Raw genomic sequence first — 26,122 nt, forward strand, 5'->3', positions numbered from 1 at the left:
CGATCTGAGCGGGCTGACACTCACGGTGACCACGGTGTGTAAGGGAGTTCTCCCTAACAATCCTCTTTTGAGCAGCCCCGGGGTCTTCCCAGTGTCCTGAGCAGTCAGATCCCTTCCGGGTCTGACAGTAAACTGTCTGAGCATGCATGGGCATGACAGACAGTTTACACTGCTCTACAATGCATTAGTATTTCAGAGCAGTGTATTGTACTTGAACCAGCAATCAGAGCATCGTTGGCTCAAGTCTATATAAGTGGGGGAAAAAAAAAAAGTTTAAAAAAAAGTTTAAAACATTTTAAATAAAATATAAAATTAATAACAAATACCGTAAATAATAATAAAATGTCACTTTCCCATACAAACAATTAATAAAGTATAAAAAAACTACTTAAGGACACCCAACTTACAGACGACACCTAGTTAAGGACGGACCCCTCTGCCCCCTTTGACCTCTGGTGAAGCTCTCTGGATGCTTTACTATAGTCCCAGATTGCAATGATAAGCTTTAAGGTGCCTGTAATGAAGCTATTTATAATCCTTGGTCCCATTACAGCAAGAAAAATTTTAAGCTCCAGTTGTCACTGGGGCAAAAAAAAAAATTGTCCGGATCTACAATTATAAAATAAACAGTTTGGACTTGCATACAAATTCAACTTAAGAACGAACCTCCGGATCCCATTTTGTACATAACCCGACGTCTGCCTGTATTTGATACTGCTGCATCCGTAATAAATTGGTATAATAAAAAAGAGAATCATTACTGGACGTGCACGGTAAATACCGGGAAAAATGAAACTCCAAAAAGTTTTGAAAATACATATTTTTTAATTATTGCCTTACAAAAATGCTATAAAAAGTGATTAAAAATGTGACACTCCAAGACCACTAAAAAGAACAAGTCTCTTAAAAAATAAGCCCTTTACCAGATTATCGTCAGCCAAAAAATACAAAAATTATGCATCTGAAAAGATGGTGATGCTAAAATGAACAAGATTTTCTCCAAATTAGATTTTATTCAGTAAAATTGAATACACAAAACGACCACATGGTATCGCTGCATGCATGACAATTTCTGTTATTGGACCCGCACAGTGAACCCCGTAAAAAAAAAAATAAAATATGGCCTTCACAACACATCACTATTTTGGCTACTCAAATCGCAAAAGGCAATACTATTTTCTTTTGTATCCGACATGGACATATGAGGGCTTATATTTTGTGCTAAGATCTGTATTTTCCAATAGGATACCCGAGCAACAGCTACAAGTCCAGCACGACGTGGTAAGGAGATAAAATCGTTACTTTATTGTCATCGTTAAAATGCTTCCATAGAGGACATCACAGGTGGCGTCACAGACGATGACAATAAAGTAACAATTTTATCTCCTTACCACGTCGTGCTGGACTTGTAGCTGTTGCTCGGGTATCCTGTTCTTACGGTCGTGCTCCTGACCGGTCCGTGCACATGAGGAAAAGAGAGATTTTGTCCATTTTCTGTGGTGAGAGCCGGGATTGGAGGTATTTGAGCTCAAATACCTTCCTTCTTTTTTGGACATTACTGTATTTTCCAATGGGTTAATTTTTATGGTAAAAATAGCATACTGATTATAACTATAAGGCTTTTCTGTAGCGGAACAGAATAAAACAGGTGTTATTCCACTTGTTTTTTTTAAGTAAAACTTTTACGCAGTTCACCATACAGTATAATAAAAATGATAAAACTATTCTGCAGGTTAGTATGATTAAGGTGAAACAACCTGTACAGATTCTTGTGCTTTTCTACTTTAGAAAATTAAGCACCTTTTTAAAGGAAACCTCATTTGCCTGTCTCCACATGGCCGTCGCTTGAGCTGTGCATCAGCGGCTTGCTGACATTCTAGAGTGTGCGCCGCCATCGGCACACACTGTGATGTCAGTGAGCCGCTGACATCCACAGTCGAGCGACGGCACCGGCAGAGACAGGGAGCCGGAGCATCGATGGGCAGAAGAGGACCTCCCGGTGGGGAGTCGCTGGGTGAGTACACTTTTTATTATAGGCTGGGCAGGGGGCTGGAGACTGGATACTAGGGGGGGGGGGGGGGGGCAGGGGGCTGCAGGCTGTATACCTGGGGGCAGGGGATTGCAGGCTGTATACCTGGGGGCAGGGGATTGCAGGCTGTATACCTGGGGGCAGGGGATTGCAGGCTGTATACCTGGGGGCAGGGGATTGCAGGCTGTATACCTGGGGGCAGGGGATTGCAGGCTGTATACCTGGGGGCAGGGGATTGCAGGCTGTATACCTAGGGGCAGGGGATTGCAGGCTGTATACCTGGGGGCAGGGGATTGCAGGCTGTATACCTGGGGGCAGGGGATTGCAGGCTGTATACCTGGGGGCAGGGGATTGCAGGCTGTATACCTGGGGGCAGGGGATTGCAGGCTGTATACCTGGGGGCAGGGGATTGCAGGCTGTATACCTGGGGGCAGGGGATTGCAGGCTGTATACCTGGGGGCAGGGGATTGCAGGCTGTATACCTGGGGGCAGGGGATTGCAGGCTGTATACCTGGGGGCAGGGGATTGCAGGATGTATACCTGGGGGCAGGGGATTGCAGGATGTATACCTGGGGGCAGGGGATTGCAGGATGTATACCTGGGGGCAGGGGATTGCAGGATGTATACCTGGGGGCAGGGGATTGCAGGATGTATACCTGGGGGCAGGGGATTGCAGGATGTATACCTGGGGGCAGGGGATTGCAGGATGTATACCTGGGGGCAGGGGATTGCAGGATGTATACCTGGGGGCAGGGGATTGCAGGATGTATACCTGGGGGCAGGGGATGCAGACAGTGTACTGGGGGGCATGCACTGGCTGGCTGTATACTGGGGCAGGCTGGGACCAATGCATTTCCTACCCAGTTTTTGTGTTATAATTAGGTACCTAATTATACCGGCTTATACTCGAGTATATACACTCGATTTTAATTTTTTTGTTGCAGGAAAAGATAACCATTAGATTGGTAATATTATAGTGTATATCTTTCTTTTTGATCACTTTCTATTACATATTTTGAGAGGTAGAAAGCATTAAAATTGGTTAGTTTTTAAAATTGTGTTTTTTTTACATTAATTGACAGATACTAGCACACTGACAACTACAATACACCCCTGTCTGGCAACAAGAGACCTCCATGCCAGGTGCAGCCAGTCTGCTGCAGACTGGCCTAGCACTGCCAAGTAGATCAGCAGGACGAAATAATTCACCAAAATGGGAAGGCTATTTTTTTTTTTAAGAAATTGTGTTTTTAGTTGGCGGGCTACTAGCAAGGCTGCTTTAACATCCTGCAAATATTGATCAGCTTTTAAAAGTGGGGCTAAATAATGTTTGGACAGATCAATTTTATGAATAACTGATTGTTGAATATTAAAAAAATGTCTCTTTAGCTCATTGGGGGTAATTTACTAAGGGCCCGATTTGCGTTTTCCCGACGTGTTACCCGAATACTTCAGATTTGCGCCGATTTTCCCTGTATTGCCCTGGGATTTTGGCGCACGCGATCGGATTGTGGCGCATCGGCGCTGGCATGCACGTGACGGAAATAGGGGGGCGTGGCCAAAAGAAAACCCAACGGATTCGGAAAAACCGCAGCATTTAAAAAAAAAAAAAAAGTATCGCGGGACTTGCACTTACTTTCACCAGGTATAGGCCGGTGAACTTCAGGGCATTCCATCGGGCCTCGGGGAACTTCAGCACAGTAGCGCCACCTGGTGGACGTCGGAGGAACTGCCTTCGTGAATCCCAGCCGGACCCGAATCCACCGCAGAGAACGCACCGCTGGATCGCGAATGGACCGGGTAAGTAAATCTGCCCCATTGTGTGCAATTCAGCTACTAAGAATGAAAAGGTAATCGTGGCCGTCGGCTGTAAATTATTTAACCCCTTCCGATGCGGTAAGTGATAGTACTGCCTGAGTTGGCACGTCATTATGTCATGCTTCTTGCACCATCTCACAAGTGGATCTGATGCTCGAAGCTTCCGGGTGTCAGCTGTATATTATAGGCATCTTTTCCCCCTGATTTGGACCCCCTCTCAAGTTTCTTACCATGGGAATACGATACTTCCCCTGGCAACCCCGAGGTTAGATGTGTACCGCAGGGCTACATAAAGAGAGCAGGACCTGAATGGGGGAAGAGCCTGAATGTAACTGAACATGCATTGTTACTTTTACTGTCTAAAAATCTCAAATGCTCAAAAAAATAAATAAAAAAAATGTAAAAAGACATAATAACTTTTGGCATGGACTTGCTTGGGGTTTGGGCAGAATTGTATTTTATTTTAGCCGATTTATGCTTATTCTGTTAAGAAAACATATTTTACTTTAACAATATCATTGCTTTATTTTGTAACGTTGTTTGTTCATTAGAACTTCTTTGGTCTGTTAATAATCTCCATCCTATACTCCAATATGCTCCTTCCCCAACTCCACCAGTTTCCCTATTACATTAAAAATATATATTTTGAAAGAAAATATTTTAATATTTTTTAATACATAATAATACTTTATCACCCAACATCTCGGTCATAATGTTATCACACAGTTTTTTATAGTAGACTGTTATACATCACATTGTTTAACTTTCATTTTGGGGAAAAAACTGGAAGGGGTACTAACAGATGACATACAGAAGTATGAGACATTACATAGTGTAAGTGATAGCCAGCATGCATTGGTTTACCAACGATAGAAATTGTCAGACTAACCTGATCTGTTTTTGTGAGTCGGTGAGCAGATACCTGGACAGAGGAGCGGTGGCATCAGACATTATCCCTTAGACACACAATAGGTAAAATAAGGTCTATTGCAGTGGTGGCGAACCTATGGCACGGGTGGCAGAGGTGGCACTCAGAGCCCTCTGTATGGGCACCCGTGCCATCACCCCAGGGCAGAAGGAAGGAAGCTACAACAATGATCCAAACTTCTTCTCCTTTTTTCTACTGCATTAGTGCCCTCAGGTGCTTATACAATTTAAACCTGTGACAGAGCAGGGAGTAATAAGTTACTGCTTAAATTGTTGAATCGGCACTTTGCGAAAAATATGTCGGTTTTGGTTGTAGTTTGGGCACTCGGTGTCTAAAAGTTTTGCCACCACTGGTCTATTGGTTTTGTAGGAATCATTTGCAATTGGATTGAAAACTGAAGGATTGTATCCAGACAGTGGCCATCAATTCCTACTCAGAATGGTCACCAGTTAGAAACAAGGGTTTAGTGCTGGGCAGAATATTATTTCATTGGTTTAAAAAAAAAAAAAAAAAAGAAGTTAATTTTCAATATTAGGGTATAGCAAACCCAAAATGCATCACTAAAAAATACATCTTATCCCGCATTAAAAAAAACGCCCCAACTAAGGGAAAAACTAAAATTTTATAGCATACAAAGGGTGCCATTGAGGAAACTAAAATCCATCAAATTCTATAGCACAAAACTGGCGGCTGCATGGTGCTCCTTCCCTTCGGTGCGCCTGTAAAACAAGTAAGGTCAACATATGGGTGGTCTCTGTACTCATGCATAACAAATTTTAAGATGGGATTTCTCCATCTTTTGACAATGTGTAGCATTTGTAATTAAGAATGTATTACCGACAAAATTAGACCATTCTTAATTTCAACTTTTTTTTTTTATTACTGTGCAGCGCTCACATAAAAAACCTAAAGTTGAGATATGGCAAATGTTAAAACTATCAGTCACAATAGCAGATAATTTCAAATTTTGAAAATGGCAAATTTCTCCCCAAAAAAAAAAAAAAATCATGAAGTACAATGTGTCAAGAAAAAAAACAAACAAACATTCTTAAAATCAGTATGATGAGTAGAAGTGTTCAAAAGTTAGAACTATCAGCACATTGTAATGAATGCGGAGTAAAATCCCCATATACTTCCATACTGTAGTATGGCAGTATATGATAGGATCGTACAGACAACCTAGGGTTAAAGTACCCTAGGGAGTCTGAAAAATAGTAAAAACAAAAGTTTAAAATTATAATTAAAAAAAAAACAAAAATTCAAATCACCCCCCTTTCCCTAGAACTGATATACCGTATATTCCGGCGTATAAGACAACTTTTGAAGACAGAAAAATCTTCTGTCTTCTCTGGGGTCGTCTTATACGTCGGTAATCCCGACCGCCCGCCGTGTATTCACGGCGGCGGTTGGGTCGCGCTGCATGGAGAGGGCTCACGGGCTGAGCCCTCTCCATAGCCGGTAAGTCTTTGCTGCATATTTCACAGCGTGGGCTGCCGGCAGCCTCAAAAAGATAGCGGCGCATGGGTGCCGCCATCTTACCTGGGATCGCCGCTCCCAGTGACGTCATCGGGGGCAGCGATCCGTCTCCATGGTAGCCTCGGGTCTTCCGAAGACCCGAGGCTATTTCGTTTTAACCCCTTCATTACAATGTGCTGATAGTATATGGGGATTTTCCTCATTCATTACAATGTGCTGCCATACTGTAGTATGGCAGTATATGGTAGGATCGATCAGACAACCTAGGGTTAAAGTACCCTAGGGAGTCTGAAAAATAGTATAAATAAAAAAGAAGTAAAAAGAAAAATAAAAAAACCTAAAATTTCAAATCACCCCCCTTTCCCTATTACTGACATAAATATAAATAAACAGTAAAAATCATAAACACATCAGGTATTGACGCGTCCGAATATGCCCGATCTATCAAAATATGATAATGGTTTTTCAATGCATTTAACCCCGTAACGGAAAATAGCGCCCAAAGTCGAAAATGGCACTTTTTTGCCATTTTGAAAAATATAAAAAAAAAAAAAAAAATGTATAAAAAGTGATCAAAAGGTCGTAAAGTCCTAAAAATGATATAATTGAAAATATCAAATTTCGCAAAAAATGACACCACCCACAGCTCCGTACACCAAAGTATAAAAAAGTTATTAGCGCCAGAAGTTGGCAAAATCAAAAAAAAAATTTTTGTACAGGAGGTTTTCATTTTTGTAAATGTATGAAAACATTCTAAAACCTATACAAATTTGGTATCCACGTAATCGTACCAACCCAAAGAATAAAGTAGACATGTCATTTGGGGCGCTCAGTGAAAGACGTAATATCCAAGCCCACAAGAAAATGGCGCAAATGCGTTTTTTCACCATTTTCATTGCATTTGGAATTTTTTTCCCGCTTCCGAGTACATGGCATGGAATATTTAATAAAATAAAAATTTAAGGTACAGTATGGTAACATTTACAGTAAAATGGACGATGGTAATGTTGTTGTATGCCTTATGTTTATGAGCGACAGTTTTCCTGCTATATACCTGCATGTCATAAGAATTTAAATTAAAAAAAGGACCATGTTAAATTCAAATCAGTTTTTTTTAAAAATTTTTACCGGTGTTTTGTATGCGTTGGAAAAGGGGTAGTCTTATACGGTGACTATATCTTAAACTCTATATTTTAAACAGGAAAGTAGGGGGGTCGTCTTATACACCAGGTCGTCTTATACGCCGGAATATACGGTAAATATAAATAAACAGTAAAAATCATAAACACATTAGGTATTGCCGCTTCCAAAATTGGCGATCAAAATATAATAACGGTTTTTCACTGCGTGTAACCCCGTAGCAGAAAATTGCGCCCAAACTCGAAAATGGCCCTTTTAAAAAAAAAAAAAATTAAAATTCTATAAAAAGTGATCAAAAAGTTGTACAGTCCTAAAAATGATAACATTGCCGCAAAAAACACCTCCCAAAACTCCGTACACCAAAGTATAAAAAAGTTATTAGCGCCAGAAGATGGCAAAATCCCCAAAAATTTGTGCAGGAGGTTTAAATTTTTTTAAATGCATGAAAACATTATAAAACCTATTCAAATTTGGTATCCCCATAATCCTACCGACCCAAAGAATAAAGTAGACCTGTCATTTGGGGCATACAGTGAAATCCGTAAAATCCAAGCCCACAAGAATATGGCACAAATGCATTTTTTTTTTACCAATTTCACTACATTTGGAATTTTTTTCTCCGCTTCCCAGTACACGGCATGGAATATTAAATACCACCACTTTGTCGTTTTTGCGTTTTCATTTTTCACTCCCCACCTTCAAAAAAACTAATTACACTTCAAAGGGCTGCGGCGTTTAGGGGGTCAAGAGATTATGAAGAAAATCCAATGAGATACATTTGATTATCAGAAAAGCCAAAAAATGGCCTGTCTTAAAGTACTTGTACCTCACCAAGTGTTAAAATAATTAGATTTTTGTAGTTCATTTATATAAATGCATAAATGGTGCATAAGTTCTAATTTCCAGAAAAAAGGGGCATGTGCAACTTGCCTCTCCATTTACAGGTGGTAAATAGATATACCTTACTCTCTGTGGGTGTCCCAGTGCTCAGCCCCAGTATGCGGTAAGCGGTGTTAAAATCACATGTAAAATCTTGTCCATAGTCTTTGTCAAGTGGAAAGTTTAATATTGTCCTTTAACATTAACATCTCAATGAGATTTCCCATGAAACCCTTCCTGTTTACCAGGTTTCTATCAGTCTCCTTCTAGTATGCAGAAGTCAGGAGCTTTCACTCAAAGCATTTCCCTTTTTCACCACAAAACTTCAGCACTGGAAAATCTTTCCTCAGTCTTTGATCAGGACTTTTTGCAATTTTTTTTCATCAATGCCTCCTACAAGCTATAAAACCTAGATTTTATGAGGTCTGTTTTTTTCTGGACAAAATTTTGTTTTAAATAGCACAATTTGGGGTTTTATATATCCTATTCTTTTATTAATCCTTTCTGTGCAGCAGATTTTAAAAATGAACATAAATCTTACAGTTTAATAAAAATGTTCTGCCCTTATATGTATTGCAGTACATTATAACGTCCTCGACAACCATCTATTAGGTGAGGCATCTTGCCTGGCCTAATAGATAACAGGCAGCCCTGGTGCCTTTCAATAAACTCCAGGCTGCTGTGTGACACCATTGTCTCCCCGTGATTGCAGCTGCTTACTTCCTCTGCACTTACTGAGGCACTATGATCCATGCTTGACTCTGGTGTCTTAGGGGTAAAATATTCAAAATTTAAAGAGGTCCTGTAACCCAGAAATTTTACTAAAGTAAGCAGCTCCTAGTGCTAAAACAAACGCAGCAGTTTTACAATGATAGCGTTATCGGGAACCTCCGATAACACTATCCAACAACGCTGCGGAGTACAATGGAAACGCCAGACCACTCTCAAAGCGGTCTGGCGCATTCATGAGGGGGCGGGATTGTGGGCGGGATTAGGGGCAGTGACTACCGCAAGATGTACTGCAGTCACCGCCGAGCTATGGAGCGAGTGGGGCGTCCGGGGAAGAGGCAGCATCTCGGGCTGCTCCCTCATGAATACGCCAGACCTCTTTGAGAGTGTTTCTGTTGTACTCCACGGCGTTGTTAGAGAGCGTTATTGGAGGTTTTCGATAGCGCTATCATTGTATAACTGCTGCGTCTGTTTTAGCACTGGGAGCTTCTTACTTTAGTACCTAGTGCCAAATTTATTATGAATTTATGTAAAACAGTGCCTGTGAAGTATGCACCAAATTCATGTAATGTGTCAAATGTTTTTCATTCAATCTCTGCTGCCCTCTGCACCCTTCCAGCAGAGTGCACAAACTATTTTTTGTGCACCTTTAACATAGGGCGTGTAACACAATTCTGTCGGACTCTGTATGATAAATGTGTCAATAACAGATATGGAACACCAACATCCCCTATATAGGACTATTATATTACTGGCAAAATTCATATTAAACCTATCAAAGTAAGGCCAGCATTCCACAAATAATGTTTACAAAAAGATCATGATTTTATTAAGACACAAACACACATATGAGGAGGGGTGGGGCAGATGCTTACAAAAGAATCAACCTGTGCTGGAGGAATAATACAAAACATCTGGGGCACGTCGGCATTGCCAGAATGATTTAAAAAATTCTATTGGTTGAGTTGGCAACGGCCACTGGCCAAATGTATATCACTGGCAATGAAGAACAAAATATGTGGTATCAAAGAGTTAAAGCTTGGTATAGATTAGCATGCATACATGTGGCATGCATAAATAAATTAATATACATACATTTTGCACAACCCCGTATTAATGGAAACAAGATAACACCAAAAGTGCTAATAGTTAACAAGGTCTCTATGTGCAACATTAATAATAGATATTGGAATATGATACAAGGTATATTGATAGTTACCTGTAATAAGATATCCCACGTGCACCCAGAAGGTTGACACCACTGATAAATGTGTCTCACGTTCTGGCCGTGCACCAGATCACCCTTCGTGTGCAGAATTTTGGACACTTCTTAAATACATGTGCAAACAGTTTGCACATAAAAGAACAGGCAAAGTAAATATGGAACACTGTATCTGGTTGTGGCCACTCAGCTTTCTATGGAGAAGGGAGGGGTCAGGAGAACAACAACCCACTCTTCTGCCCCCAGACATATGCAACGATCATGTGCATGAGACCTAGGGCCGTTTCATACTATTCTTGGATGGTCTGTGATAAACTGTTTAGTGTCTGGTGTCACAGACCAAACACATTGCCTTTCCTTCCTACCTGCCTCCTTCAGCTGAACCAGCTCCAGAAAGAGAGGAGTCATGTCCTGAGCTGCAGCTTAGAATTTAGGGCAGATATAAACCTTTGCCTGCATGAGAAAGGGATGGAACCCCAAAATATAACAGGAGTGTTCTCATTCCACAGCAACATGCTCATTGGATTTTCACTGTAAATTAATGGACTATGACAGGCTTTTACATTAAAATATGTTATTGATTGATCATTACCTACATGAATTAAATATAATATAATAAGGAATTTTGTAGTGCATTATCATAATCAGCATAGATGGCATTGAGTGAGGACAGAATGGATCCGCCATAGTAATGCAAAGTGGGGTTAACCATTTAAAAGTCAGATTATCTATTCGATTTTATATGCGCACAAACATTCCCCAACTTGATTACTTAGAAAATACACACCTTATGTACAGGACCGGATCATAGGGGGGGGGTGACCACCCTGGGGCCCCCGCCAAATGTGGGCAATTCGGGTGGTAGCGTGACCAACCGGATCACCAACAGTGTATTTGGCTCTGGGATTCCCGAGCCGAATCCCACCGATGCGCCTGACTTTAGTCTATAGCAGAGGGAGGGAACAATTGTTTAAATGTAAACAAAGATGGTGGCGCAAAGCATATGACATCAGTGCGCCACCATCTTTGTTTACATCAGATATCCACCATCCACCATGATAAAAACAGCGCACATCGGGGGAATGATGGAAGGGGAGTACAATTGTATTATTTTTACCTAGGGCTGTATAGTTATTGGGTGGGTTGCATATAGTTATTTATTATAGGGAGGCTGCATACAGTGATTACTGGGGGTGCTGCATACAGTGATTGCTATATAGTTATTTCTGGGGAGATGTATATAGTTATTGCCGTTTCCTGTCTGGACTACATTCAATGGGGGCCCCAACAACCTTAATCCTGCCATGCTTATGTATGATTCTGATCCAGAGACACCCTAGTAAGGCTATTAGTAAATGAATATCTCAGACAAGGTCACACTAAGCTGATAGGGTATACATTTTAGTACATCATTATTGTTAGTAACTGGGAAGAGTTGTTATAGAAAGCAAAGAAAGTAACAATTACAAAATATACCCAATTATACAAGTCATTGTGCATACAATGTTATCTTTCACAATATATGCAATTTGATGATATGATAACAAAAAGAAAAATGTATTTTTATCTGTATTTGAGAACTCTGTTCACTTGTGACAGAAATACTTGAGGGTTGAAAGCATTAGTCAAGAGAGTTTCGCTGGTTTCATGGGAGCATTGCAGAAATCGTTGTATTTCATTTGAAGTCTGATGGAAAATTTCATTTGAAGACTCAATCAGATTTTGTTCAGCGTGTCCGTTTTTTCACATATTTTTTTGTAAGAGATTTCCACCAGTTTTTCAAGCATTTAAAAAAAAACTAGAATTTGACTATAACTATTCATAACTATTCAGTTTAAGAGGTCAATGTTCATTGCATCCATTATTAGTAGCAGAATAATGAATCAGGACGCAATTCTACTTTTTCAGCTCTTAATAACAGAACCATCAAATGCAGATGTGAACCTAGAACAATGCGTGTGACATACAGATGAACAATTTTAATACATAGTTTTTTTTGTCTAGGCTCAGAGGGCATGTCCAAATGTGTAATTAGGTGCTTAATGAGGCTGATCTTATAAGGTCTAGGTCAGTGATTTTCAACCTTTTTTGAGCCGCGGCACACTTTTTATACTTAGAAAATCCTGGGGCACACCACCAACCAAAATAGCACAAAATGACACTAAAACAGTCATAAAAGGCCTCCCTTTACTAATCAAAAGCCCCTAGCGGCTTCCCTTTACTAAACAAAAGCCCCTAGCGGCCTCCCTTTACTAATTAAGAGCCCCACATGCTCCGCTAGCTTTGCGTTCATAACAAACACTAGCACACAGGGGGAGGGCCTCAGCCCGATCGCATATACGTTTCCCGGGAAACACATGCGATTGATAACCCGATTTCATGCGTTTCCCGGGAAGCGCATATGCAAGCCTTGGGGTGATGGCACATGTGGCGTTTGAACGAGTTTTGGCCTGCATGCATTTTTGACCATTTTCATTTAAGTTAATTGGTCAAACTTTTCAAACCTTTTGACGAACTGCTTAAAAATGGGCCCAAAACAAGTTTGAAACGCCACGTGTGCCATCACCCTTAGGGTGGTGGCACACGTTAGCGGTTTGAACCCATTTATAGTCTGTTTTTATGCAGCCCGTTAAAAAATGCATGCGTTTTTGAAAACACATCCATTTTTTACAGTTTGTCAGTTTTTTCCCCCAATTATCAATTAATTGGGAAAAACTGTCAAAAAAGCATGGGTTTTTAAAACGCATGCGTTTTATGGACTGCTTAAAAACGGCCTAAAATGGGTTCATTTTTGGCCTGTTTCTAAGCAGTCCGTTTAAAAACGCATGCATTTTTGAAAACCGCATGCATTTTTGAAGAACGTATGCGTTTTTTGAATCCGTTTTTGACAGGTTTGACCAATTATCTTAATTAAAAAATGGGTCAAAAATGGATGAGTCTTCAAAAAACGCACTCATTTAACGGACTGCTTAAATACGGCACAAAAACGCATTCAAAACGCCACGTGTGGCATCACCCTAAATCTGCACTAAGCGTTTCTAATTATCCATCTGCAGCTGTTTGCAGGTCTGATAAGGGCGATGCCACACATGGGGTTTTGAACCTGTTTTTTAACGCGTTTTTGGTCTGTTTTTAAGCAGTCTCTCTCTGGAACTGGGAGCGATGCGCAGCGCATTGCTCCCAGCCATGCAGGGACAGTACAGCTAGTTGCAGAGCGGTGCGCTTCCTCCCCCACCCGGATGCCTAGCAGTCCCTGGTAGGAGACAATAAGCCGTTTGTCTCCACATGGAGCGATGTGCTGCACATCGCTGCAATGCAGCACATCGCTCCCAGCCAGAGACGGTCAGCTCCCTTCTTCATTGAGGTTTCAGTGTCACAGGGTCATTTCATTCTCAGGTGACCTGCTTTGAGCCTGGGAAATGGCGGCTTGTGTATACTGCCGGCTTATCTACTGTGAGAGGAGGCTTCCCTGCCTATGATGGCTCAGCGCTTCCCTTCACAACTCGGCTGAAAGGTATTTTTTCAGAGAAACTATGCCCTGGGCTGGGGGGGGGGGGTAGGGGGGTTCTCTGCCTGTGAGAGGAAGGGGGGCATCTGTCTTTGGCTGGGGGTCTCTGTGTGTGTGGGGATCAATCTGTCTAGCCTGGGGGTCTCTAGCTCTGGGGGGGGGGGGGGGGGAAGGGGGCATGTGTATGTATTGCTGGGGGTGAGGGAGGCGGCTGTATGTGGATGTATTACTGGGGGTGAGGCGGCTGTATGTGGATGTGTTACTGGGAGTGAGGGGGCTGTATGTGGATGTATTACTGCGGGGAGAAGCGGCTGTATGTGGATGCATTACTGGGGGACGAGGCAGCTGTATGTGGATGTATTACTGGGGGACGAGGCGGCTGTATGTGGATGTATTACTGGGGGACGAAGCGGCTGTATGTGGATGTATTACTGGGGGACGAAGCGGCTGTATGTGGATGTATTACTGGGGGTGAGGCGGCTGTATGTAGATGTATTACTGGGGGGGGGGGGTGAGGCGCCTGTGTGTGGATGTATTGCTGCAAGCATAGTGGATAGTGAACAGGATAATTTGCATCTTTGTTGCATTCGGTTGGGGCCTCCACCAGATTTTGCGCCCAGGGGCCCCCACCAACCTTGATCCGGCCCTGGTGACATCACCCTAAAATGGTATTATGTTTCAGGGCGCGTTCACACGTTGCACTTTGGTTGCGTTTTCATTGCGTTTAAAACGCATTACAACAGCTGAGGAGAGGTTGCTTTGCCTAATTACATTACTATTTACATTTGTTAACGTATTGTTACCGTGTGCGTTAACATCAAGTTTACAATGCGTTTTGTAAACGCAAATGTTAATAGTAATGTAATTAGGCAAATCACCTCTCCTCAGCTGTTGTAATGCATTTTAAAACGCAATGAAAACGCAACCGAAGCGCAACGGGTGAAGGCGCCCTCAAAGTTAAACCTTTTTGTATATTCTGAGACAAAACACAACAGATGCATAATGGACACGCTACACATGCCAGTGTGTATTTGCTTCAATGGTGCTAAAATTATTAAATAACCAATTTGACCAGGGTTACAGGGTTTTACAAACAATGGGGGAGAAAGAACAGGGCTTGTACAACAGTTTTCTGGCATAAAAAGCCCTGAAATAATCACAATTACTAGTGACCCATGATTACTAGTTAACCATGATTGCGATTATTTATGGCCGGAGAAACGGGTTCCTGCCTCTTGTCTGCACACACACAATCTGCAAACTTTCAGGGTGCGTTCACACGTTCCGCTAGATGAACACGATGCTAGCACACAGGGGACGGGGCTTGGGCCGATTGCATATGCCTTTCCCGGGAAATGCATATGATTGATAACCCGATCCCATGAGTTTCTCTGAGAACGCATATGTGATATGTGCCTGAATCCTGCCCCCTGAACGCGACGCTAGCGGAACGTTTGAACACACCCTCAGGGTGCGGTCACATGTTGCATTTATGGGTGGTAGCACACGTGGCGTTTTGAACCCGTTTTTGGGCCGTTTTTAAGCAGTCCAGTTCTAATTAAGATAATTGTGAATACGTTTTTTAACGGACTGCCTAAAACGGCCCAAAAAACAGGTTCAAAACGCCACATGTGCCGCTGGCCTAAAACTGCATCGCAAACAGTTTTAAGGTTGTTTTAGGTGCAGTTTTTTCAATTTAACTGGTGAAAGACATTAACTGAACTAGTGAATTTGATTTTGAAGGGGAAACCTACTCCACAAATGTTATTCACCGTTCAGTTCATGTCTGAAATTTTGCAGGAAAAATTTTAATTCCCAATAATTCCCGCTTTGCTAATACCTACCTGCAGAAGGGACTGGTATTCTAGTTGTGAACCCATCATTTTCTTTTGTGCATGTTAGGACAACGTGCCTAGGGCGGTGTGTGTGTGTTGTGTGTTATAAAAAACAAAAGCACAGATTTTTTGAAAAATTTGACAGAAGAGGGGGCGTTTGTAAGTTGATGACGGACTAACCTGTGAAGCAGCACTAACTTTATATTACCTGCAGTAGATATAGTCTAAGAGGACCTTCGATGAGGTCATGACCATGTTACTTGTGTGAGAGGAGAAGCACAGGAAGATCCTGAGTACATGCAAATAAAGACAAGAGAGAGCGGCACTCACCCAGTAATCTTCTTTATTTTGCTTACTGCATGTGACAGGGAGGTGCAGCACAAGAAGGACTTCGGCGACGGGCCGTTTCGCGCACTCCTGCGCTTCGTCAAGCCGTATGGGGGACGCCGGTGGAGGCGGAATTAAATACCTCCTCCTGACGTCACCCATAGAGGAATCATGTGATTGGGGAAGTCATGTGATTTAGACAAAAACAAACAAAGAGTGTGTGTAGAGGTGTGGGCGGCGCCCGCCCGGGACCGTCAGCTGACCAGTCACGGTGTGGGCGTCGCCATCACACGTCAACTTCTCTCAAGCGCCCACAATGAAGGGAAAGTAATAGGTAAGTGACTATTAATATCACATAATTAAAAACAATTTCTTTGGGGTGTAACATATCAAAAGGGAAGTTACATTAAACAAAATAGCTTGCAATACATCCTAAGTAGCAGCTAGCAGACTAAAGAAAAACCGCCATATCGTTTTTATCATTCAGTCCTGCCGGACCTTCAGCTTCAGTTTTGAGGATCCATCGAGTCTCACATCGGAGTAGTTCCCTATGTCTATCTCCCCCATTGGTATTTACTGGTACCCTTTCAATGCCCGCAAAAGACAGTACTTGGGAGTTACCCGCATGTTTAGTGTGAACATGTTGTATTAATCTTGGAGATCCTTTGCCCGTGGTTACGGACCGGAGGTGTTCCCTAAACCTGATATATAAAGGTCTGATGGTCTTCCCTATGTAGAACCGTCTACATGGACAGAAAATGACGTAGACTACATAGTCTGTTTTACAGCTAATGAAGTGTTTCACGGTAGTTGTCACCCCTCCTATCAGGAGGTTTTTGTCCCTTATATGAAATTTACAAAAGTTACAGTGGTGGCACGGGAAGTTGCCTTGCGGGGTGGTCCTATCAAGCCATGTAGTTCTGTCGTCTCCAAATCTACTTCTGACAAGGAGATTTTTCAGAGTAGGGTTACGTCTGAAGGCCACTATAGGTCTCTTGGCCGTGAGTGTGCTAAGTTCTGGGTCTCTTTCTAATATGTTCCAGTTTTTCTGGATGGCTTTACGGATATTGGTCTCGTTAGGTCCGAAATCAAAAGTAAATGTAAACCTGTTTCCCCCCTGTTCCTTATTGTGTCCTTTGTAAATCAGTTGCTTCCTCTCTAGGCGTGAGGCCCTCTCAAAGGCCTTACCAATAATCTCATCTGGATACCCTCTGGCCCTAAGTCTGTCCCTGAGTTCCACTGCTTGTTTCAAAAAGGATTGATATGTGTCGTTGATGCGTCGTAAACGGACGAATTGGCCGTAGGGGATATCTCTCTTTACGTGATCTGGATGGGCACTATCGTAGTGCAAAAGAGCGTTAGTAGCTGTGGATTTGCGGAAGCCACTTACTTGGATGTGATCGTGTACCATGTCTACTTGAACATCTAAAAATTCCAGGTGTGTGTTGCCGAAAACACTAGTGAAACGCATGTTCATTTTATTCCCCTCATTAAGGTAGTCTACCAACCCATTAAAGTCTTGTTCAGACCCGGACCAGGCAATAAAAATATCATCCACGTATCGTAAATACGTATGTATATATTTCATGAATGGATTGGCCGTGCTTAGGATGAACCTACTTTCGAAAACGGCCAGGAAGATATTTGCAAAGGTGCATGCTACGGGTGTGCCCATGGCCGTTCCTGTAATTTGATTATACCATTGATTATTGAATAGGAATGAGTTGTGGGTAAGAATGAACATCAGGGCTTCGCGTACAAATTCTATAAGGGCATCACTTTTCTCTGACTTCCGTAGGACAAGACAAATGGCTTCTACTCCCTCCTGGTGGGGAATCCTAGTATATAGGCTCTCAACATCGATGGATGTGAGCTTCAGATCTTCTCGCCAGGAAATGCCTTCCACGGCCCTCAGGAATGAATTAGTGTCCTTCAAATACGAGGGGATGTCAGCTAAAATAGGTCTAAGCAGCCAATCCAGAAATTGGGACAGTGATTCAGTCACCGAGCCAATTCCCGCGACGATGGGTCTGCCGGGGGGTTGGCTCGGTGACTTGTGGATCTTAGGGAGAAAATACCATGAGGGTTTTTTGGGGAATTTAGGGAGTAACTTTTCCGCCATTTTGTCAGAGAGTACCCCTTTCTCTACTGCCCGTCGTAAGACGGAACGAAGGAGGGACAGATATTTGGGCGTGGGATCTCCTGATAACCTTATGTAAGTAGAAATGTCGTTCAGTTGCCTTTCGGCCTCGGCTACGTAAAACTCTTCCCGCATGATAACTATGTTTCCGCCCTTGTCGGCCGGCTTTGTGACAAGGGTTTTATCCTTTTTTAATTTTTGTAAAGCATTCCACTCTTCTGTGGATAGGTTTGGAGCCTGAGTGGGATAGATCAAGGCCTTTACTTCTCTGCAAACCTGTTCATAGAAGATGTCAATAGAAGAGCCGGCCGGCAAGGGAGGACAAAAGGTGGATCGATTTCCACCTCTAAACTCAGAAGTGTTGGGGGCGTGGTGTACTGAGATGTCGTCGTCATTTTCTGTCAAAAGCTCGTGCAGTGCGTCCAAGCAAATTAAGTCTGTACTTTCAAGGGGGCTGTTAATGTGAAAACCTAATGGTCCTATGCAGGGAGTCTCGCCTTCTAATTTTTTCTCGTGGGGTGCATCCCTAGGATTCTTATTGTCATATAGTTTTCTCAATGCTATTTTTCTAATGGCTTTATAAAGATCAATCTGGAATTGTACAAAGTCAAAATTCCTAGGGAAACTATAATTTAAACCTTTGGAGAGGGCTGACATACAAGCATTGTCCAAAGTTCTATCAGACAGGTTAATCACATTACAGTCCAATGCAGGACTATGGGCTAGACCGGTGGATTCTAACGCCAGGAAACTTTCTTTCTCTTTTGGCTCGGTTTCCATCTTCCTCTGCCTCTTCCTGCACCTTCCCCTCCGGATCCTGCGTCTCGATTCGGTCTCCCTAAAGGGGTTCCTGGTGTTGAGGTAATAGGTTCATCTCGACCGTCCATTGTTGATGGACCTCGTTCCTCGGAACTACTAGAATCCGACTCAGTTGTCCAGAAGTCCGTGGTGCGGCGTTTATTTGGTTTAATTCGTCTTGTAGATTTTTTTGGTCGCCAACTGAAAATGCGACCCATTTCGAAATCGCTTTTATCGCGTATAAATTTATCGCGTTTCTTTTCTTTGATCTCTCTCTTTGAACAGTGCAACCAAAGGGACGAGTTACAAGTCTTAAGCACTAAAACTTTAGAACAACGAATATCACATCTGGCAGAAAAAGAAATACGCCTGTTTTGGACCATCAAGTCCCTTAAAACCTATAATGAACACAACCGTGTCCCTAGAGGACTACGTCCATACAAAGAAGCATCACAATATCAAGATGACCCGCACTTCCTGGAAAAGTGGAACAGTATCCAACTAACCTGCTCCCTGGAACTTATGCGCCTCGTATTAAACAAAAATGAAGAAGAATACGAACTTATTACCTCCGAATTATGCAGGGCAAAGATCGAGTTGAGGACCCGCCTCACAGAAAAACAGAATGAAACTTTCTATAAAAAATTAGAAAAAAGATTGATCCCGTTGCAGGCAGAGATCAAAGAAAAGAAACGCGATAAATTTATACGCGATAAAAGCGATTTCGAAATGGGTCGCATTTTCAGTTGGCGACCAAAAAAATCTACAAGACGAATTAAACCAAATAAACGCCGCACCACGGACTTCTGGACAACTGAGTCGGATTCTAGTAGTTCCGAGGAACGAGGTCCATCAACAATGGACGGTCGAGATGAACCTATTACCTCAACACCAGGAACCCCTTTAGGGAGACCGAATCGAGACGCAGGATCCGGAGGGGAAGGTGCAGGAAGAGGCAGAGGAAGATGGAAACCGAGCCAAAAGAGAAAGAAAGTTTCCTGGCGTTAGAATCCACCGGTCTAGCCCATAGTCCTGCATTGGACTGTAATGTGATTAACCTGTCTGATAGAACTTTGGACAATGCTTGTATGTCAGCCCTCTCCAAAGGTTTAAATTATAGTTTCCCTAGGAATTTTGACTTTGTACAATTCCAGATTGATCTTTATAAAGCCATTAGAAAAATAGCATTGAGAAAACTATATGACAATAAGAATCCTAGGGATGCACCCCACGAGAAAAAATTAGAAGGCGAGACTCCCTGCATAGGACCATTAGGTTTTCACATTAACAGCCCCCTTGAAAGTACAGACTTAATTTGCTTGGACGCACTGCACGAGCTTTTGACAGAAAATGACGACGACATCTCAGTACACCACGCCCCCAACACTTCTGAGTTTAGAGGTGGAAATCGATCCACCCTTTGTCCTCCCTTGCCGGCCGGCTCTTCTATTGACATCTTCTATGAACAGGTTTGCAGAGAAGTAAAGGCCTTGATCTATCCCACTCAGGCTCCAAACCTATCCACAGAAGAGTGGAATGCTTTACAAAAATTAAAAAAGGATAAAACCCTTGTCAAAGCCGGCCGACAAGGGCGGAAACAGTTATCATGCGGGAAGAGTTTTACGTAGCCGAGGCCGAAAGGCAACTGAACGACATTTCTACTTACATAAGGTTATCAGGAGATCCCACGCCCAAATATCTGTCCCTCCTTCGTTCCGTCTTACGACGGGCAGTAGAGAAAGGGGTACTCTCTGACAAAATGGCGGAAAAGTTACTCCCTAAATTCCCCAAAAAACCCTCATGGTATTTTCTCCCTAAGATCCACAAGTCACCGAGCCAACCCCCCGGCAGACCCATCGTCGCGGGAATTGGCTCGGTGACTGAATCACTGTCCCAATTTCTGGATTGGCTGCTTAGACCTATTTTAGCTGACATCCCCTCGTATTTGAAGGACACTAATTCATTCCTGAGGGCCGTGGAAGGCATTTCCTGGCGAGAAGATCTGAAGCTCACATCCATCGATGTTGAGAGCCTATATACTAGGATTCCCCACCAGGAGGGAGTAGAAGCCATTTGTCTTGTCCTACGGAAGTCAGAGAAAAGTGATGCCCTTATAGAATTTGTACGCGAAGCCCTGATGTTCATTCTTACCCACAACTCATTCCTATTCAATAATCAATGGTATAATCAAATTACAGGAACGGCCATGGGCACACCCGTAGCATGCACCTTTGCAAATATCTTCCTGGCCGTTTTCGAAAGTAGGTTCATCCTAAGCACGGCCAATCCATTCATGAAATATATACATACGTATTTACGATACGTGGATGATATTTTTATTGCCTGGTCCGGGTCTGAACAAGACTTTAATGGGTTGGTAGACTACCTTAATGAGGGGAATAAAATGAACATGCGTTTCACTAGTGTTTTCGGCAACACACACCTGGAATTTTTAGATGTTCAAGTAGACATGGTACACGATCACATCCAAGTAAGTGGCTTCCGCAAATCCACAGCTACTAACGCTCTTTTGCACTACGATAGTGCCCATCCAGATCACGTAAAGAGAGCTATCCCCTACGGCCAATTCGTCCGTTTACGACGCATCAACGACACATATCAATCCTTTTTGAAACAAGCAGTGGAACTCAGGGGCAGACTTAGGGCCAGAGGGTATCCAGATGAGATTATTGGTAAGGCCTTTGAGAGGGCCTCACGCCTAGAGAGGAAGCAACTGATTTACAAAGGACACAATAAGGAACAGGGGGGAAACAGGTTTACATTTACTTTTGATTTCGGACCTAACGAGACCAATATCCGTAAAGCCATCCAGAAAAACTGGAACATATTAGAAAGAGACCCAGAACTTAGCACACTCACGGCCAAGAGACCTATAGTGGCCTTCAGACGTAACCCTACTCTGAAAAATCTCCTTGTCAGAAGTAGATTTGGAGACGACAGAACTACATGGCTTGATAGGACCACCCCGCAAGGCAACTTCCCGTGCCACCACTGTAACTTTTGTAAATTTCATATAAGGGACAAAAACCTCCTGATAGGAGGGGTGACAACTACCGTGAAACACTTCATTAGCTGTAAAACAGACTATGTAGTCTACGTCATTTTCTGTCCATGTAGACGGTTCTACATAGGGAAGACCATCAGACCTTTATATATCAGGTTTAGGGAACACCTCCGGTCCGTAACCACGGGCAAAGGATCTCCAAGATTAATACAACATGTTCACACTAAACATGCGGGTAACTCCCAAGTACTGTCTTTTGCGGGCATTGAAAGGGTACCAGTAAATACCAATGGGGGAGATAGACATAGGGAACTACTCCGATGTGAGGCTCGATGGATCCTCAAAACTGAAGCTGAAGGTCCGGCAGGACTGAATGATAAAAACGATATGGCGGTTTTTCTTTAGTCTGCTAGCTGCTACTTAGGATGTATTGCAAGCTATTTTGTTTAATGTAACTTCCCTTTTGATATGTTACACCCCAAAGAAATTGTTTTTAATTATGTGATATTAATAGTCACTTACCTATTACTTTCCCTTCATTGTGGGCGCTTGAGAGAAGTTGACGTGTGATGGCGACGCCCACACCGTGACTGGTCAGCTGACGGTCCCGGGCGGGCGCCGCCCACACCTCTACACACACTCTTTGTTTGTTTTTGTCTAAATCACATGACTTCCCCAATCACATGATTCCTCTATGGGTGACGTCAGGAGGAGGTATTTAATTCCGCCTCCACCGGCGTCCCCCATACGGCTTGACGAAGCGCAGGAGTGCGCGAAACGGCCCGTCGCCGAAGTCCTTCTTGTGCTGCACCTCCCTGTCACATGCAGTAAGCAAAATAAAGAAGATTACTGGGTGAGTGCCGCTCTCTCTTGTCTTTATTTGCATGAACCATTTACCTAGTGTAACGGCAGAGCACCACCCGCACAGTCTCTCCCACCCGGTATCAAGCTGCGTGTCAACCATCTCTTTACTAATTATTCGGTCTGGCAGTGCCGACATCTTAGTCGGGCCAGTTGGTCATCCCCGGCACTCTATCTCTACAATAGATCCTGAGTACAGTCTGATGCATGTACTGCTGGAACAAAGTATGGGAAGTGATGCAAAAGCAGCCTGTGCAAGGGGGGTGGGGAGAATGTAGGGTTGCAGGGTAACATGGATGTTATGTGGGGGTGCAGGTGCATGTAGGGAACATGCAGCGCAGGCATACATTTTTATGTTTCTCAGGGCATGTTCACACGTTGCGCTTTGGTTGCGTTTTCATTGCATTTTAAAATGCATAATAGCTAAGGAGAGGTGATTTGCCTAATTAAATTACTATTTACATTTGTTAACGCATGTGTTAACAAAACACGCGTTTTGCGCATTTACAATTCATTTTGTAGACACAAATGTTAACAGTAATGTAATTAGGCAAATGACTTCATCTCAGCTGTTGTAATGCATTTTAAAAGTTCTGTTCGGAATTTGCACCGTTTTGACAGGTATTTAGAAGGGGATTATGTCACACGTGATCGTATTTTGGCATCGGACGATCTGACTGATTTGCGGGATTTAAGAATCAAATTATGTCGCATCCAATGCACTTACATACACCAGGAAGAAGATGGTGAACTTCGGCGGACCTGAGCGGGGAAGTAATACAAGCGGACGCACGATTTTAGTGAATCGCGGCACAGTGCATTGTTGTCAGACAATGCACATCGGGGAACGTGCCAGGGACGGGTAAGTTAATGTGCCCTATTATCTCACAATTATCCACTTAATACACAAGACTGCGCCTTCTTGATTAAAAGGAGTTATCCGGGCTTGTATTTTTTTTTTTCCTTTTAACTAGTTGAGTTTGGAGACTGTAAAAACAAGAAAGCAGGAGTTCTTCCAGTCCAGCAGCATGCCCCCATCATCCCCGGTCTGTATGCATACAGAGATACATCAGTGATGTCACCACCACAGCACTTCCTGGGCAGCCTCTGCCTGTGAGACCGGCAGCACATGTGGCGTTTTGAACCCGTTTTTTGGGCAGTTTTTAAGCAGTCCTTTTAAAAACGTATGTGTGAACACAGCTGGAGGCTGCATTCTAATGCGCTAGCAATTCAAATGCATTGGGCAAAATGCATCAGATGCATATGTATAGTACTATGTACGTATGAAATGTGTTCTGGTTACGTTTAATGGGGTTGAGCATGGGGCCTAATTTGCCAATCGGTGAGGGTCTCAATAACGGTGCTATATAATACTGTGTATCTAGTTATTTGAACTTCTGTTGACACAACTAATGATGAATGAGTGCCAGTAAACTAGGGACTCGGACCATTTAACGTTCCTGAATCCCTATTACGTTTACACTTTACTGTCACTAAATGTATGGAATATTTACGAATATCATACAATATATCTGGTGCAAAATCAGCATAAGATTTAAATTTTGCTGCAGGCAGTGTTGGAGAAATGTTATCCCATTTTATATATACACAGGTCAATTGTGACCAAAGTACAATCTCAGCACTGGGCAAGATGACAAAGTAAGATAATCAATTTAGCTATTCCAGAAAATGGACAGTTCTCTCTATTCACTTACACTACAGACTGAGTTATCACATCTGGCTAATGGGTTAAGCCAGTCATGTCATTGGGGGACATGTATCATAGATTTTTCTTCTTTAGTGTATAATTGAGACTTTTTGAAGGGTCTTTTTTGCGCCGTATGCATGATCCTTTCTTTTTTCTTGTGATACATGTTCAGTTTTGCCTATCCTGACAGGCGCAAATTTTGGCTACTTTTTGAGACTGTTGCAAAAGTCTTAAATCCACATGGACACAAGCCACGTGAGGGGGTGGACACTACTGTAAATTTTGGATTTGAAGTTGTGGCCTGCATTTTTAAGCACTCTAGTCACACCCCAGGGAGATTATGACACATGAGGCTTTGATCACACGTGGTGTTAACCCCTTAAGGACGGAGGGTTTTTCGCCTCATTTCTCGCTCTCCAACTTCAAAAATCCCTAACTTTTTCATTTTTCCGTGTACAGACCTGTGTGAGGGCTTATTTTGTGCGTAACGAATTTTACTTTCCCGCAATGTTATTTATTTTAACATGCCGTGTACTGCGAAGCTGAAAAAAAATTCCAAATGTGGAAAAATTGAAAAAAAACCGCACGTGCGTCACGTTCTTGTGGGCTCAGTTTTTACGACTTTCACTCTTCGCTCCAAATAACATGCCTACTTTATTCTTTGGTTCGGTGCGATCGCGGTGATACCAAATTTATACAGGTTTTATTGTGTTTTAATACATTTTCAAAAATTAAACGAATGTGTACAAAAAAGAAAAATTTTTTTTTGCCATCTTCTGACGCTAATAACTTTTTCATACTTTGGCGCACGGAGATGTGTGAGGGGTCATTTTTTGCGAAATGAGGCGACGTTTTCATTGCTACCATTTTGAGGTCTGTGCGACATTTTGATCATTTTTTATTTCATTTTTTATGTTATGTAAAAAGGTGTAAAAGTCGCATTTCGGACATTTGGGCGCCATTTCCCGCCTCGGAGGTCACCGCCGGCCGTAACCGTTTTTATATTTTGATAGATCGGGCATTTTGGGACGCGGCGATACCTAATATGTTTGTGATTTTTACTGTTTGTTATGTTTTATATCCGTTCTAGGGAAAGGGGGGTGATTTGAACTTTTAATATTTTATTGATTTTTTTTATTTTTTAAACTTTTTTTTTTCTTTTTTTTTTCACTATCTTTTAGACCATCTAGGGTACATTAACCCTAGATGGTCAGATCGCTGCTACCATATACTGCAATACTACAGTATTGCAATATATGGCATTTTTGCAGCACATTCATTACAATGAGCCACTGGCTCATTGTAACGAATATGCAGCTGCCAGATAGCCTCGTGTCAAAAGAAGACACGAGGCTACCATGGCAACCGATCGCCGCCCCCCGATGACGTTCGGGGGCGTGGCGATCGAAAAAAAGATGGCGGCGCCCGCGCGCCGCCGTCTTTTAAACGCCGCCGGCGACTTTGCCGGCGGCGTTTAGGGGGTTAATAGCCGCGATCGGTGCAGGCACCGACCGCGGTTATTAGCGGTGGGGGTTTTGTGCAAAATGCAAAAACCCCCACCTCTGTATGAAGAGGACTCAGCCCGTGAGCCCTCTTCATACATCCCTTATACCTCTGCGCCGTAGAGCTACGGCGCAGAGCGTTAAGGGGTTAAAGGTGAGTTCACATGTTGCGTTTTCATTTTGTTTTCAAAGTCATT

The 26,122-nt window shown here is 42.7% G+C and overlaps 1 protein-coding gene and 1 long non-coding RNA gene across 2 annotated transcripts in view; one reads left to right on the forward strand and one right to left on the reverse strand.

Annotated features, from left to right (window-relative positions):
- The first annotated feature begins 1,933 nt into the window (after nucleotides 1-1,933).
- Nucleotides 1,934-26,122, forward strand: part of MYCT1 (MYC target 1) — a 38,423-nt gene continuing 14,234 nt past the window's right edge. The window contains exon 1 of the mRNA XM_072140967.1: nucleotides 1,934-2,014. Within this exon, the coding sequence (XP_071997068.1) occupies nucleotides 1,978-2,014 (37 nt within the window). The 5' untranslated portion in view covers nucleotides 1,934-1,977. The remainder of the gene's footprint in view (nucleotides 2,015-26,122) is intronic.
- Nucleotides 5,389-26,122, reverse strand: part of LOC140121414 (uncharacterized) — an 88,940-nt gene continuing 68,206 nt past the window's right edge. The window contains exon 4 of the long non-coding RNA XR_011854082.1: nucleotides 5,389-5,494. This is a non-coding gene — a long non-coding RNA (uncharacterized lncRNA). The remainder of the gene's footprint in view (nucleotides 5,495-26,122) is intronic.

Source organism: Engystomops pustulosus, chromosome 3 (genome assembly GCF_040894005.1).
Source record: "Engystomops pustulosus chromosome 3, aEngPut4.maternal, whole genome shotgun sequence".
Classification (NCBI taxonomy): domain Eukaryota; kingdom Metazoa; phylum Chordata; class Amphibia; order Anura; family Leptodactylidae; genus Engystomops; species Engystomops pustulosus.